This window comes from Bos mutus, chromosome 19, assembly GCF_027580195.1.
Source record: "Bos mutus isolate GX-2022 chromosome 19, NWIPB_WYAK_1.1, whole genome shotgun sequence".
Classification (NCBI taxonomy): domain Eukaryota; kingdom Metazoa; phylum Chordata; class Mammalia; order Artiodactyla; family Bovidae; genus Bos; species Bos mutus.
In genome coordinates this window covers 52,146,008-52,163,486 of record NC_091635.1, presented here as the reverse complement: position 1 = coordinate 52,163,486, position 17,479 = coordinate 52,146,008, and the positions used below count along the sequence as shown (strand labels likewise).

At 41.4% G+C, this 17,479-nt stretch overlaps 1 protein-coding gene across 4 annotated transcripts in view; it reads right to left on the bottom strand.

The window, feature by feature from the left end:
* TRIM37 (tripartite motif containing 37) overlaps positions 1-17,479 on the bottom strand; it is a 151,717-nt gene that overhangs the window by 8,387 nt on the left and 125,851 nt on the right. For 2 of the 4 annotated variants that reach the window (XM_070390588.1, XM_005900659.2), the window contains 3 exons: positions 17,348-17,466; positions 7,235-7,345; positions 5,586-5,664 (listed from right to left, as the gene is read on the bottom strand). In XM_070390588.1, the coding sequence (XP_070246689.1) occupies positions 5,586-5,664; positions 7,235-7,345; positions 17,348-17,466 (309 nt within the window). Of the gene's footprint in view, positions 1-4,398; positions 5,665-7,234; positions 7,346-17,347; positions 17,467-17,479 lie in introns of those variants that run through there. The other 2 variants (XM_070390589.1, XM_070390590.1) reach the window with 1 other exon arrangement.

Sequence of the window (17,479 nt, the reverse complement as noted above, 5' to 3'; positions counted from 1 at the left end):
CAAAGGGAAAAAATAGTAAATAGTGGGGAATCCTGGCAGATACCATCTTAACCAAGTAATTAAGGTTAACAATATCAATCATAAACATCTGCAGCATACAGGCCCTGATACAATGCATTCTGTAGAAGCCTTCTAATAATGCAGAATTCCAACTTAAGATGAAAAAACATCAGATGAGCCCAAGCAGAAGAACACTATAAAATAACTGGGGGCTTTTCCGGTGGTCCAGTGGTTAAGAATCTGCCTGCCAATACCAGGGACGTGGGTTCAATCCCTGGTCGAGGATGAGTCCAAGCCCGTGTGCAGCAAGCACGGAGCCAGTGCGTGGCAAATACTGAAGCCCGTGCGGCACAAGAGAAGCCCCCGCCGCGGGAGGCCCGAGCACCACAGCAAGAGAGCGGCCCCTGCTACGAAGACCCAGCGGAGCCATAAATACATAAGTAACACTTAGAAATAACCGGTCCACTTCAAAAATGTCAAGGTCATGAAAGGTAAGGGAAGACTGGGGAAAGAGCCTGAACTGGGGGACACTAGGACATGACAGCTCACCGCGCTGTGGACTCCGGGAAGGGAAGAGGACGTGTGAGAAGTAACCGGCAAAATCTGAACGAAAGCTGTCAGTGGTCTGGGTACTACTTTGTAAATAAGACCGACACCTTCGTTTTGGTTACTCTTCTGTGGTAGCGTACTCTGTTCACAAAGAGAGAAGGTGTTTCGGTTTTGGAAGGTTACATTTTCTAAGAATTCATCCATTTCTTCCAAGCTGTCCACTTTATTGTCATACAGTTGCTGACAGTCTTTGATGGCTTTCTGTGTTGTCTGTTGTGATTTCTCCATTTTCATTTCTAATTTTGTTGATTCTTCTCCCTTTTTTTCTTGATGAGTCTGGCTAATGGTTTGTCTATTTTATTTATCTTCTCAAAGAACCAGCTTTTACTTTTGTTGGTTTTTGCTGTACTCTCCTCTGTTTCTTTTTATTTCTGCCCTAATTTTTATGATTTCTTTCCTTCCACTAACCCTGGGGTTCTTCATTTCTTCTTTTTCTAGTTGCTTTAGGTGTAAAATTAGATCACCAGTCCAAGTTCGATGCATGAAACGGGGCACTCAAAGCCGGTACACTGGGATGACCCTGAGGGATCGGATGGGGAGGGAGGTGGGAGGGGGTTCAGGATGGGGGACACATGTACACCTGTGGCTGATCCATGTCAGTATATAGCAAAAACCACTACAATATTGTAAAGTAATTAGCCTCCAATTAAATGAATTTTTTTTTAAAAGAGAAGCTGGGTGTACAGGAACACTCTCAAGATTTCTGCACGTCTATTATAAATCTAAAATTATCTCAAAATTAAAAGTTTTTTTTAAAAAAAGACAATATTTAGGTTTTTAACTATTAGGTATCAAAATGCTGGATTTGGCCCAACTGCGACAAACTGGAAGAAGTACTCAACCAGCACCTCACGGCATCCCTGCCAGCGGTGCGGAACAGCCTCCCTGGATCTCCTATTTCTCTGCCAAATGGGCACGACACACAGTTCATCCACCTCAAAGGTTACTTACAGATTCAATGACACGGTCGATCCAAGCTGTACAGAAGCAATACGCCTGGGCACAACGCGTGCATTACACTTACATCTTTAAGTCCAGGAGAAAATACTCTTCTGGACAATCTTCCAGGACCAAACTTGAGATTGAAAATACCAAATGATGCGACTTCCCTGGTAACCCAGTGGCTAAGACTCTGCGCTCCCAGTGCAGGGGGCCCAGGTTCAATCCCTGGTCAGGGAACTAAATCCCGCGTGCAACAGCTAAGAGCTCGCTTGCAGCAACTGAAGACCCCCCGTGTTGCAGTGGAGATCCCAGGTGCCACAACTAAGGCCCGGCGCAACCCAAGAAATAAATGTTTTAAAAAAACAAACTAAACTAAATGATGAAACCAAGAAAAACTATGCCCTTCAACAAAAGGAGGGGAAAAACATTTTTTTAAGTTGGGATTCTGTTAAGGAATACAAAGTACCAGAGAGCAGGACAAGTAGAGTGACTGACTGGAAATTTGGGTCGACTATCATGACTTTCGGAGACTGTGGGTGATGACGCTCGAAAGTGGGAAGACGGGGGAAGGTCTTTTATCAGAGCTCTTGCAGACCAGCTCAGGAAGCACCAGTGGGGAGAGGGGGAAGAACTGCTGTCTTCTTCTGTGCCTCTCCCCTCCCTCACTGCTTCCTAACACCTAGCAGAGGCGAGACTGGCGTGAGACGACCGCAGGGAAGGTGGAGGAGGGCTCCCGGCAGCACCGTGGAGGCGGGTGCAGACTGACAGTCGGGTGCAGGTGACACGGCTGGGAATTGGGGAAGGAACTGTTTTTCCAAAGATCCCACCACTAAAAGCTAATAGGTCCTTCCATTTTTTGAGGAAATCTTTAGGTCTTTCAGTCTTATCAGGATCCCAGAATGAATCAAATAGCAGATGCCCAATACCCCATATCACAAAAACTAAGCATAAAACAACGAATCAAATGTTTGATCTTTTTGAGTTAAAAATAATGCCCTTTCTCACACCTACCTCCCTCACTTTGAAGGACATATCAATGACATATCAATGACAAAGTAGAACTTGGCAAATTTTATCTGCAAAGGGTAAGAGTGTAAATATTTTAGGTTCAAGGGCCATTAGGTTGCCTAAGCAGCTACTCAACTCTGCCTTTGCAGGGCAAAAGCATCTGTGGACAATCTGTAAGTGAATGGATGTGACTACATTCCAACAAAACTTTATTTCCAACAGATAGCGGTAGGGATTTGGCTCAAGGCTAGAAGTTTGTTTCACCCCTAGAGGAAATGCCAGATAGACACTTGTTAATTTATGCCCCAGAAGTTTTCCTCAATGGATGGTGTGAATTCATATACGCTACATACTTCTTACTATTTTTAAATTCACAAACAACAATACTGGAAGTGAGCTATAACCAACAAAACAGACATGACATGATCTTCATCACAGGAGAACTGTTTTCTAGTACATCCTTTAGATACCTATAAGTTTGTTGGTTTTTGTTTTTTTTTTCCCTGAAACCCTCTGTCAACTTTAATTATAAAAATAGAGAATTTCATGCCAGGAGGGCAGTTACAAATCATTTCTTTAGAAGCTTACTTTTTAAGCTTTTCAAGGTATAGACTTTAATATTAATATAGAATCAGAATATGGTACAAATGGCTTGAGTTTCTAAAATACATGAGAAGATAATATACCAATTAAATTCAAGTAATTTTCCCTACAAAATTTTTGTCATGCATAAAAAATACCTTCAAAATCTCCTATAGCTATAACAACAAAAACAGTCTTGCTGACATAGTAAACTCAAACTCGACCAATGTCAAAGGGTCTCAACCAGTTCTCAGTCCGTATGGAACAAGCGCAGCACTCCTCGATGCTCTTAACACAACCTGAGCGCGTAAGCAAAGCCCCCAAATACTCAAGAGCCAAACGTTCTGCGATTCATATATCATCATGTCATTCTGGGGAATCCACTTTAAGGTCATGAAAAATAAGAGTAAAGGCTAAGAACATTTACAATTTGCAAACAAACAAAACTGGACATCTCCCCCTAACAAAGGAAAAAAGGACAGCTTAGGATGCTATCATACAGAGTAATGACCCGAGAGTCTCACGGTTAAATCATTCGTGCTAAAAGCTCTTACAAATTTCCCCAAATGAATGGTCTCTTCTCAGGTTTCTCTTAATTCTTAACCATATGTGGTTTTCCATATTTTGAAAATAAGAACTTACACAGGTACACGGAAAAGCACTCAGTTCTATATCAAATACAGGTCAAGAAACACCTATGCAACAGTGAATTTCAAAGTAGAGTCAATCACATGTGTGTTTATGAATTCTGGTAAGACTCACTTAAAAAAAAAGAAACCCTACAATATCAATTCTTAAAATGACTTGCTCTCAACACTAATGAGACAAAATTCTTACATAACAGCTTTACCCATTACAATGCAGTGTAGAAATAAGACAAAGCTGGATTTAAAACATGATCTCATCAAAATGTACTAAACACAAATGCATCTCTAGCTAACAGAAAATGAAATGTGAAGAACTTATTAGTAATATTTTAGACCATTGCACAATAAGCTACTTACTAACTATATAATGGCACATCCTTGTTATCATGACAGTAAGCAAATGCTAAATTTTTATTTCTCATATGATTATACTACTTAAAATTTTCCAACTAATTTAAGGAGAAAAAGTAACCACATACATTATGGAGATTATGAGATTATAAGTCTTCTAACTTCCCTATGCATCTATTAACAGCTCAAAAGCATCTATTACACACAGGCAATAGGATTAGGAAAAGGAGGGCTTCCTGTCCCAGTTTTAATAAATTGCAGAGACATAACATTTTCTCAAGTTCATTTTATTAACAAAAAGTGCAAACTGTTTTGAACAAAAGCAAACCATGAATCACAGCATTCGGCAAGACACTAGACATGGAAAAGGGAACAATATTCATTAAGTAAAAAATACGCAGATGAAATGCCTCTCAAATGTATACATACTCATGCTTTTACAATAGTCTCTTAGTCAGCTTTCAGTGTACTTTTCACAAATGGTATAGCAGCTCAAAAACAAATGCAGGAGCACAATGGTGAAGTTTGGCAATAATTCTGGACTAATTCTGAGTATAGAAGTGAATGTTATAGCACACTTTCATGTATAATATGTAGGAATCTTTAAATGTATGGACACTGAAATCAATGTCCAGCTAATGAAAACAAAGGAAAAAACAGGGTTTTAAAATACCTGTTGCTCTGCAGTTGTTTGGTAAGAAGCAGGAAAAAAGTGAAATAATTTAAAATGTTCTTATATGTGTTTATATGACCAAGAACATAACCAATCCACATTAACTTAATTCATTTAAAACTGCATTTGTAAAAGTCACACGAAAGAAAGCATGTGTGCCATCAGTGTGCCCGCCTGCACTGAGCAAATAAGAACAGAAGCGGAACCTCAGGCGGCCGACACATTCCAAAGAGGACGTTCAGTCTAGTGTTGCTTCAGTTACTCACATAAAGTGTCTTCAGGGCAGAATCTACACAGAAGTGATATTTCTGCTCACTAATCTATAGGCATTAATGAAACTAGAAACTGTAATTAAAACCCAAACTATAAAGGCGGTCATCTCAACAGAACTGAGGATCTAGCCAGGACAGGAGAGCACCGGCGCGGAGTAGCTCACTAAGTGCATGCACTACCTCGGGGTACATTCCTGGCAGTTAACTGCCCTTCTGTCGGAGCAGACAAACTGCCTCTTAGGAATACGCCAATTTACTAAGTTAATTAGGCTACACTGTTATTTCATTACATTACACAGAATTCTTCCCACATTTAATTTTTTCCTTTGTACTAATGTTTTATACTAGGATTGTGCTACTTTCTAAAGTCTCAATTACTATTTCAAGTAGAGATGGTGAAAAAAATCTGATTATCTGACCACTGACAAATTTGAGCACCAACGACAGCCAATTTCGGGGTCAAGGAGGCTTACAAGTCAGTTCTCTTGATTTGAAAATTACCTTCCACTGTTTTCATCAGTACTGAAGCTGAGATCTTCAGGGCCTATTTGTTCACCATCAGGAAAACTGGAATGTGTATCTAGGAGAAAATGATAAAAAACAGTTAACAATTTTTAAAGACTCGTATTTTCTTTCCCATATCTCTAAGTGACCTTAGCAAGTGTGTTATTTAAGTGATAAAGAAAGATGTGCTGGGTTGTAAACAAATCTCTATTCTTAGAGAATTCTTTATCAGAGTCAAGCGTAAACAAACACAAAAGGAAAATAAAGGAGAAAAAACCAAAATGTGTTAACAGATGCCCATAATTAGAAGACGAAAGGCATTGCCTGACTTTGTCCCCTGGGGACACCATGGCAGCAGCTGAAGAACGGAATAAGGAACGATGATGATGGACACTCAAAGGATGATTTTGTAAATATAAAATGTATTTCCAAGTCAATTAAACTGAGCATGCAAACATCACTACAAAAACCCACCAACACTCAAAATAACTTTGCCTCAAATTTGGCTGCTTCTTTTAGAAGCAGAGAAAGTTACTAAGAATACCTTAATACTTAAAAATCATCAAACACTTGGCTCTGTATTGAAAAAGACACTAGCATATCAGGGAAATCTGTAAAATAAAAGATGACAATTAACATCAGCCTGACAATGTTGTCATTCCAGGAGTGCTTACAGAGGAATGCTCAGATTAACCATTAAGGTCTCTGGATAAAATACTAACAATGGGCGATGCACGTTAACTAAATTTATCGCAGTGATCATTTTGCAATGTATCGAATCATTATGTTGGACATCTAAAATAAAACTAATAACGGATTTCTCTCAGTTTTTTCCTAAGACTTTTTTATTTTTTGGAAGGAAGAGGTAAATCAACGATTCTATAATCTGCACACATTTCTAAAATCAGAAAAGGTTGCCTTTTTTTAATATTTATTTGGCTGCACTGGGTCTTAGTTTGCAGCACAGGAGATCTTCACCGCAGCCTGCGAGATTTCTCGCTGCAGCACACAGGCTTCTCTAGCCGCGGCCTGTGGGTTTCTCTTTAGTTGTACACAGGCTTAGTTGCCCTGATGTATGTGGGATCTTAGTGCCCTGACCAGGGACTGAACCTGTGTCCCCTGCATTGGAAAGCGGGTTCTTAACCACTGAATCACCAGGGAAGTCCCTGGAAAAGGCTGTCTTTTAAAAACTTACTTTATTAGCTAGGCTACAAGTATCTCTGAAAAGAAAAAAGAAAATCAAGTATCTGAAACCTCCCAAGAGGGCTGGCTAACACTTACGCACTACAGGCCACTATCGGGATCTGCTGGAAATTCTTTTCTGTTTTGCCTTTTTTTTTTTTTTCCAAACAACTCTTTAAAATGTAAAAGCTATTCTCAGGTCATAGGCTGTACCAAAGCAGGTTGTCAACATCAGCCTCGCCCATTAAGTAGCATGCCTCATCAGGTGTCTGACCAGGCAAATACAGCCTACCAAATTTTTTCAGTACTCATCATTTAGTCTACCCCAAAGAATGTTGTCTCACAAATGACAGTAATTTAAAAAAGAAAAAGAAGCAGAAGCAGCGAAGCAGAAACAGAAGCAAAGGAAACAGCAGCAGCAGCAGAGACGGTTTTACTAAGCCCCGCGACACCACGTGCTGCACCTTCGTCTGGGGGCTGCGCCATGAAAGCGTCGCCGAAGCCGCCCATGCCGGCGCGCTCCTCCCGCTCCTCGCTCTCAGTGTCACACTCGATGTCGCTGTCGCTACTCATTCCTGGCAGGGAAGAAGGAGAGAACATGTCTGACAGGAAACCACGTCAAGAAAAAGGCAGCCTCCTTACCCTAAACTGAGATTCTTCGGAATTTTAAATGCCCAGATAATAGAAGATACCAAGCAAACAAAGCAAAGAAAAAGTAACTGCACAAAACTCAGTTCTCTTTAGTTATTTAGAGCTGTGTTTATTTTTGTTCTCAAAGTGTCTGAAAAGTTTTAACTGAAAGCCAGTATTAATTTCATTATACTGATATATCTTTTCCAAAGCAAATACAGTTTTTTCCCCCTTGATAATCATGAGATAACAGGCGCTCTTTTAATCCGGATTCAATGTAGTTTCTAGCCTAAAATATACACAAATATAAACACGTATAAACACAAACATACATTTACACTTATATCCACACGTGTGCACACCAAATTCCAGTAATCTTAGCAATAAGTGAGTTACTATCCCATGTGGGCCTCCGATTTTGTTTTCGTGCATGAGTTGGTTTTAAAAGACAAGTTCTATAGGATTTTTCTGGTTCCACAAGACAGAGATCAAGAAAATCTGAAAAATCTTTCTGCTATAAACCCTTATAAATGCTAGATAAAATAAAATCTTGAAGTTTTAATGAACAGCTATATTTAAAAGAAAAAAGGGAAATCCATGGTACAGCAGAAAAAAGGATAAGGAAAATAGTGGGGTAGATGATGTCACCCCAGAGAGCCTGCTGTGAAAGGTGTTTGTTTTCGCAGCTCTACTGTGTGCGGGATGGAACCCACGCCCCCTACGGTCTAAGTACAGAGTCTTAACCACTGGACCACCAGGAAGTCCCAGAAAATCTGTAATCCTCTGTTGAAAGTGAAGTCACTCAGTTGTGACCAACTTTCTGCTACTTCAGCGACTGTAGTCTATTAGGCTTCTCCTAATAGACTTCTTCCAGGCAAGAACACTAGAGTGGGTTGCTATTTCCCTCTCCAGGGGATCTTCCTGACCCAGGGATTGAACCCGGGTCTCCTGCATTGCAGGCAGACACTTTACCGTCTGAGTCACCAGGGAATCAAATCCTCTGTTCGGAATAGGCAAAAAAACACTGGATCCACCACAGAAAGGGAGATGAAACTGAGGCTAAATCTGCACTCCAAGCATAAAACTAAAACTCTCACTGAAAGAGTAATTAAATATGTCTACTGTCACAGGAAGACAGCAGGGAATTTTGTCTGGTTTCTGTGGTCAGTTCACCTCAGAATTCAAACAAAGGGCAGTGTGCCTAATTTAGGTTTGGGATTTACGGTTTCAGTTCAAATCTCAGGAAAGGAACATAAAAATTGGTCAGGAGCTAGTGTTTTTGAATAAAGCAAATGTAAAATCCTCTGGAGGGAAGATTCTAGGTAAGATGAAGCAATGTACACATTCCACCCCATCTTCTCCACTGAAGGAAGTTACAGAACCTTGACAGAACGCGCATGAAGTAGCTACTTGAGGACTCTGTAATCACGCCTACTGGTGTAGAAAAGAACCTGAAGTAGCAACAAACTGACAGATTTAAAAGAGGCCCAGGGTCTCACACAAATCATATGAAAAATGTCTCGGGGGCTTCCCTGGTGGCTCGGGGTGGAGAATCCGCCTGCCAAGGCGGGAGACACGGGTTCCCTCCCTGGTCTGGCAGATCTCACAGGGTGCCACAGCCACTGAGCCTGAGCTCTAGAGCCCAGGAACCTCAACTACTGCAGCCCGCGGGCCCGAGAGCCGTGCTCCTCAACAAGAGAAGCCGCCGCTGTGAGAAGCCCGAGCACCACAAGCAGAGTGGCCTCCGCTCACCAAACTGGAGCAAAGCCCATGCAGCAGTGAAGATCCAGCACAGCCAAAAAGTAAATAAAATTATTTTTTAAGAAAATATCCAGAAATCATTCCAAAATTATTTCAGCACGTGAAAAACCAGGTAAAGATAAGCAACAAATATCAGTGCTGAGATGACAGAAATCATGTTGAAATTATCTAACAGAAGCAGATCTAAAAAACACTCATGAACACTTCTGAAACATTTAAAAGACCTCTGTGGTAGGAAACTTCCACAATCCAGGTCACAATTACTATCACAGGAGGAAAAAAAAATGAATACTCAAATTTTCTACAAAGGGTGGTAAAAGTCTCAAAAAGACATGTTCCAACCAAACTTTACAAACAAGGCAGACAGCCTGCCTAAAGTGAGTCAGCAGGCACACAGATGCCACAAGGGCAGGGCCACACATTTTCATAGAATAACGGGAAAGAGACCACGTGATTCTGTGTTTCTCTGTGGGAAAAGATAGATTTTCAAAGAATTACTAACACATTGTTGTTAAAATTAAACTATTAATAGATGAATTAATAGCATGAGTGAAAGAGGAAATTAATCAGTGTTAAAGAACAATGAAATGAGCATATAAAACAGAGGTTAACAAACAGGAGGATAAAAAGGGAACAGTTCCCTCCCTGGTGGTCCAGTGGTCAAGACCCCATGCTTCAACCACAGGAGATGTGGGTTCTGTCCCTGGTCAGAGAACGAAGATCGTGCCACATGCTGCATGGCAAAAACAAACCAACAAAACTCAAAAGCTTTCAGGCAGACTAAGGTAAAAAAGAGCAAACAAAATCAGCAATATCAGAAATAAAAGGGAACATCACTACAGCATCTACAGACATTAAAAGGATAATAAGGGAACAGTATAAAAAATTTTATGTTCATGGAGTCAAGAACACTGATGAAATGGACAAATCCTTTGACAGACACAAACTGCCAAAATTCATTCAGGTAAAAACAGATAACCTGAATAGGTATGTTAAGCATTAAAAGAAATGAAACTTGGTAGTTTAAAAAAATTATCACCAAAGAAAACTGTAGCCCCATATGGCTTTACCGGTGAATTCCTCTTCTTCTGTTTTTAAGAAGAGTTTGTATAGTATTACTTCTCCCTTGAACATTTTGAAGATACAGGCTGGATGTTTCTAAAATCTCCTTTCTCAGCAAAGGAAAAAACTTTCCTGCTTTAAAGAGTCAAGTACATGTGCACTCAGTCGTGACTGACTCTTTGAGATCCCAAGACCTGCAGCCCAGGAGGCTCCTCTGTCCATGGGATTTCCCAGGAAAGAATGCTGGAGTGGGTTGCCATTTCCTTCTCCGGGGAATCTTCCCTTCCCAGGGGTCCAATCCACATTCTCAAGAGCAAGACTGTTTAGAGCCCAAACCAGCTCCTTGCGTGAAGCACTACCTCCACCTTGTGGCCCTTCACAGAAATGTTGCCGAAACTCTAAAACCGACAAGCAAGTGTATTCTAGTGGCTTCCAAGGGGTCAGAATGTGCCTGCAGTCCAGGAGACCCAGGTTCAATCCCTGGGTTGGGAAGATCCCCTGGAGAAGGGAGGGCAACCCGCTCCAGTATTCTTCCCTGGAGAATCCCATGGACAGAGGAGCCTGGCGGGCTACAGTCCACAGGGTCACAAAGAGTCGGCCATGACTAAGTGACTAGTACAACAACAATGTATTCTTGGGCCTTCCTGGTGGCTCAGAGGGTAAAGAATCCTCTTGCAATGAGGGAGACCTGGGTTTGATACCTATGTTGGGAAGATTCCCTGGAGGAGGGCATGGCAACCCACTCTAGTATTCTCGCCTGGGAGAATCTCCATGGACAGAGGAGCCTGGCAGGCTACAGTCCATGGGGTCGCAAAGAGTCAGACACAATTAGGCGACTAAGCACAGCACAGTGAAACTCCAAGCACAAATCTGACCTCTTGGTACCAGTGTTTCTGAATTCCGAGACATATTAACCTCCAGGATTCACAAACGAGGAATTGGAATCCTCAGGAATTCCCAAAATCTTAAGCTATTCTTTAAATACTTAAAATAGTTTTCAAATTCTTTATTACATATCTTTTAAAATTTTTGGTTAGTTCGTAGTATTTACAAAAACTGTAGCCGACACTAAATATTCAAATACTGGAACATTCTGTGAACGTTATTAGGTAATAGTTGAAAACGTCACACTTAAACTCTCAGCAAGGTTTAGAGCACTACGTGGAATCACATGTCAAAAATGCCAATATGAGAACACTTTGCTTCCGAAACTTCCTATTTCCTGGAGCACACACAAAGGATCCCTGTACAGCAGTAGGCCCCAACCTTTTTGGCAGCAGGGACTACTTTTTCACAGATGGACCGATGTGGGATGGGGGTATGTCTGCCTGTTGCTCACTTCCTGCTGTGCAGTCCTATTCGTAACAAGTTGGGGACCCCTGTGGTATAGGATAAGATAGGACAGACTCATTAATATTTACATAGCAGCAGACAGGGCCATGAACACATAAAATGGCAACAGCTATGGCCAGGACAGACTTGACTGCAACTGCTTCTTTGCAAGGCGCTCCTATGATCTTATTAAGCTTTGATTCTAGGTATCAGCATTTCCAGTTTATATGTTCAACTTGCCATAAGAGGATTCTTCCAGAACAGTCGTATGTTTCTGTGCTGCTGCTGCTGTTTTCTAGTTTAATCTCAATCCCGCACAGCGTGTGGGATCTTAGTTTCCTGCCGAGGGACTGAACCCACGCCCCCTGCAATGGAAGCATGGAGTCTTAACCACTGGACCCCAGAAAAGTCCCCATGATGCTGTGTTGACTGTTAAAGACTAACTCTAACAGGAGAATAAGAATAACTTTTTCAGTTTTTTTATTTCTTGACTCATTTTTCTCAGGATTCAGAAAAACATGCATTTCCCAAGAAATGTTGGAAAGGAATTCCTGCATGAAAATACTTTTTGGTCTTTTATCAAGTCCTAAGATTGGAAGTTCCCTAGTTCTGTGAATGAGAAAACCAAATTGGTCTCTTGACCTCTAGGTCACAGGTCCTGGGTCCTGTACAACCACTGCCTGATGGCAGTGAGAGCAAGTACACGCAACATAAGGTCAAATAAATGAAAGCAGCTATTGTCAAGCAGCAGATCACCACCTACTGCTACATGCTTTGCCCCATATGTTACAGTGTGTATCAACTGCATTAAAGGGTAAAGCAAACTAGTGAGATTTCACCAACTCTAAGAAATTTGAATACAGGACTTTTCTTACTCCTACCAGAAGGTGTCAACAAGTTTTCACACAACTGGCTGTCAATGATAATCATTTTAAGATACCATTAAATGTGTGGATCACAACAAACTGGAAAATTCTTAAAGAAATGGGAATACCAGATCACGTTACCTGTCTCCTGAGAAACCTGTATGCAGGTCAGGAAGCAACAGTTAAAACCAGACATGGAACAACAGACTGGTTCCAATTAGGAAAAGGAGTACATCAAGGCTGTATATTGTCACCCTGCTAATTTAATTTATATGCAGAGTAAATCATGAGAAACGCTGGGCTGGATGAAGCACAAGCTGGAATCAAAACTGCTGGGAGAAATATCAATAACCTCAGATATGCAGGTGACACCACCCTTATGGCACAAAGTGAAGAAGAACTAAAGAGCCTCTTGATGAAATGAAAGAGGAGAGCAAAAAAATTGGCTTAAAACTCAACATTCAGAAAACTAAGATCATGGCATCCGGTCCCATCACTTCATGGCAAATAGATGGGGAATCAGTGGAAACAGTGACAGAGTTTATTTTGGGGGGCTCCAAAATCACTGCAGATGGTGACTGCAGCCATGAAATTAAAAGACACTTGCTCCTTTGAAGAAAAGCTATGATCAATGTAGACAGCATATTAAAAAGCAGAGACAAATTACTTTACTGACAAAGGTCCATCTAGTCAAAGCTTCGTGTGTCCAGGTAGAGTGGATCAGGGAGGGGAATCACAAATGTTTAGATTTGGTCAAGTTTCCTTTCCTTTGGCTAGTGACTAATCAGATGAACTCTAAGAAAGGTTCTCCTTATTGATAAATAGAGACATATAAAATGATATAATGTTCCACTAAACCCAGAACATTATTCTGATTCCATATGAAGTTTGGAACTGTAGCAACCACCTTGCCATCCTGAGGGGAGCAAAGTCAACTTGCTTAGAATTGCAGAGCAAAAGAAAGGGGAATGGAGGTGGTTGGAGAAAACAGGTTCTTGATGACATAGACTCTCACTGAAAGTGAGTAAAAGACTCTTTGTGACCCCATGGGCTATAGCTCATCAGGCTCCCCTGTCCATGGGATTTCCCAGGCAAGAATACTGGAGTGAGTTGCCATTCCCTTCTCTAGGAGATCTTCCCGACCCATGGATCAAACCGAGGTCTCCCACATTGCAGGCAGATTCTTTACCATCTAAGCCACCAGGGAAGCTCTGATGACATTAAACAGCTAAATTTTCCAGCCTTGATACTGTCCGACCAGAGTTAGGTGAGACTTCCTGTTAATACAAGACAGTAAATCTTCCTACTGCTTATACCGTAGGAAGCAAGTTACACTGGGGTTTTGCAACTTACATGAGAAGAAACTGGTCTACCTATAGACTTCTGCAGGGTATCAACTGGGAGGGACAAGACTTGGAACGTGGGCATTAACCAGGAGATTATACAAGGTTGTCCCATATGATCCCAGTTAGAAAGGAAAAGGCCTGTTGATGACTGTCATGTCTAAGAAATGTCACGTTTTATTGACCCTCAGTAACATTTAAAAGACTGCTTTAGCTGTCCCAAATTCCCAGCTAGTAACAAAAAGAATGCCTTATTTAAAGTTTCTTCAAACAGCTTGGCAGTAGGGAGGAGAAAGAGGAGGAGAGAGACACCAATTTACAGTGACGCGGCACAGAGAATGTTCTTCTAGGCATTCTGCTCAAGAACAAAGAGCCCTGTTTTTCCTAAGCACAGACACAAGACTACCTCACTCAACTTTTCACCAAGGCTTACTGGTGTGAAAAATAAAGGTTTCTTGAAAACTGGCTCCTGCTGCTGATAGAATAATACCCACCGCAGTAAGGAAGGCCCCATTCTTCTCTCATAAAGCAAAATCCAAAAGGCACAGAGCTCCTTCAGTCTGCCTAATCCCCTCCTCCAGTCTCCTCACCGCCTAGCCTGGGACTCCAGTGGTAAATGAACTGTTCACCAGCAACCTGCAATGGTAGCTTTTCTTGGCACTACTGATTTGCATGTTTACAGCAACTTTTCTTATTGAGTTCTAGGTGCTCTGCATCACTGCAACCCTCCTTACATAAGAAGAGTGAGTTCCTGAGTGGCACTGACAGCACTGAATCTCAGCTTCAGGGACCTGAAAGTGCATGTGTTCCCAGTCGCTCAGGTGTGTCTGACTCTTTTTTGACGACGGACTGTAACCGACAGGCTCCTCTGTCCGTGGAATTTTTTCCAGGCAAGAATACTGGAGTGGGTTGCCATTTCCTTCTCTGAGGGAATCTTCCCACCCCAGGGATCAAACCCGAATCCTGTACCTCCTGCACTGCAGGTAGATTCTCTACTTCTGAGCCACTGGGATGAAAGTGCATAGGCGATTCTAAATGTGGCCAAGCAAATGACTTGCTCCAGTTTAGGATAGGCTGTTAACAATCACCTTTAAAAAAAGAAATGAAATGAAGCTAATGTCAAAACTTATGGGGTTTTTGGGGGCTGGCTAGCTATTTATATAGAAAAATTGAGAAATGTGAAATTATGAGATGAAGGCTGAAATTTAAAAGTGCAAGTCATCTCTCACTGAGTTTCACTTAACCGGCTTCTTACCAGTCTTTCTGTCCCAAATTCCACACCCCATTCCCAGTCTCCAGCACAACCAGAGTAGGAATTTTAAAACATAATTTTATTATCTCACTTCTTGCTTAGATCCCATTCAAAAGACAAAGTCCAGATTCTAGCTAGACACACAGTGTAACTCTTCATGATCTGACCTCTGCCTCCACTCTGGTCTGGTTTCATCTTTTACCAGTCTTCACCTAACTCGTACTAATTCATACTCATCCCTAAGGATGATCTTTCCAAAGACTAGTAGAGAGGTGACAGTTAAGAGCACTGGCTCTGTGACTAAGTAAGGTAAGTTACATCGTTAGGCCTCAGCCTAGTCACCTGTAAGATCAAGATAATAAAAGTAACCACCATGTAGGTTTGCACTGACATCCCCACGAGGGCTTGGAAATACTATCTATTGTTTTTATTATTACATACCTGTTAGTTGTTGTTTAGTTGCTAAGTCGTGTCTGACTCTTTTGACCTCATAGACTGCAGCCCCCAAGGCTCCTATTTCCATGGGATTTTCCAGGCAAGAATACTGGAGTGGGTTGCTATTTCCTTCTCCAGGGGATCTTCCCAATCCAGCAACTGAACCCGCATCTCCCGCACTTGGAGGTGGATTTCTTACCACTGAGCCACGAGGGAAGCCCACGTATTAGCTGAGTCCCTATATATGCTATCGTAGCACTGATCGTTCCATACTATAATTGGCTGTTAACTAGTCTCTCAAGACCTGACCGGGGGTTTTCAACTACTCTCTCTGCTCCCCTCCACCACCACCAACACATACCCAGCACCCCTGAGATGCGGGATGTGTAACTATAACCCACTCCCATGTATAAGTATAACCCACTCTGGCAAGTGATTCTTAAGGAACTGTCACCCCTGGTTCAAGTTTTCACCTCAATCAGTGGTTCTCAACTGGGGAAGATTCTGCCTCCCAGGGGACAGTGGCAATGTCTGGAGACCTTGTTTGGCTGCTGGAATTTAGGGGAGGTACTACTGGCACCTAGTGGTTAAAAGCCAAGAAAACTGCTAAAGAGACTACAGGCAAATGGCAGGCCCCGAATACAAAGAATCACCTATCTCAAAATGTCAATGGCATCAAGGCAGAGAAACCGTGAACTCAGCAGTAGGTTCAGGAATTACTTTATCACCAGCATCAAAACAATGCCAGACAAATTAGAAGCATTTCACAAATGCTGCATAAACAGGAGCCTATAATTAAAGCATATTCTGTTAACAATTTAAGTCATCACAATTTATAACCAGTATGTATAAACACATGGAAACTAGCTAATCCCTACTGGCAAATCACTATAGGTCCTTTCTATAAAGATCAACATAATATATTTTTCCTATTGTTTTCAAATCAACACTTCACTCTAAAAATCCTTTCTATTTAATCTCTTCTACTGAAATAATGCTGCCTACCACAGGAGCACCAAGATAGAAGACAAAATGATTAGTGTTCTTTAAAGCTGAAAAACTTGAAAATGCTAACACCCACACTCCCTCTCACAGGGCAGTCTGAGGTAGATGCCGGCCCCTTTCATCACATGCTTTGAGCTACAATTCATCAACCATTGAAATTCAAATGAATGCAGAGGTTGTACATGGCAGTTTCACAGAGAAATGAAAAAAATTCCAATGTCAAATATCATTAATAAAGTTGACATGCTTTTCTGCTCACATATAAAGGACAAGCAAGGGCAACGCACGCAGCCTCGCTGCAAGCACCATCTGTTAACTCAAAATTACAAAGTCTTCTATGCTTTAAGATAAAGAATAATGAATCTGGAAGAAGTTGTAGACAAATATTAGAAATGTAACTGGGAATGAACTGGCAGAGCAGAAGTCAATAAAGCATTTTTCAAGTGCTTAAAGTTTGCAATTCTTCTAAAAGAGCAAAGCAACCTACAAACATTTACCAAGACTGACTTAAAAAGACAAAGCATGTTTTTCCCATAAGACACAAAATATATCCAATGTCATCTTTCATATCTAGAAAAACTTCAATGCCTCCTCATGTAGGTAGCATAACACATTTAATGAATGAGCAAACAAAGTATCTGCAGATATTCCCCTCGAAACTGCCCCTTCTAGTCAGATATATCCTTTTATGTAGTCAACTACTTTGCCTTCCCCTGTAATTAATGCCCTAGTGAATCAAACTCAGTGGCACAATGAATGCTATTTTCAGATGAAACATGTCAAATAGTAGGTAACACCTCAGTAACTGTTTCATTAAACCAACCACTCCGCACCAGCACCAAAGAGACGAGTATTCCGCTTCCCGCCAGTTATGACTTTCTCATGCCTTACCGTCCTCTGGGGCAGCAGAAGCTCCTTCAGGTAGAACAGGCTGTAGCTCCCCAGTTTCCGAGTTATTTTCCAAATCAGTCATTTGCATTCCTTCCAGACGACTTCCTGTAGCATTAGTCCTCAAAAAGGGAG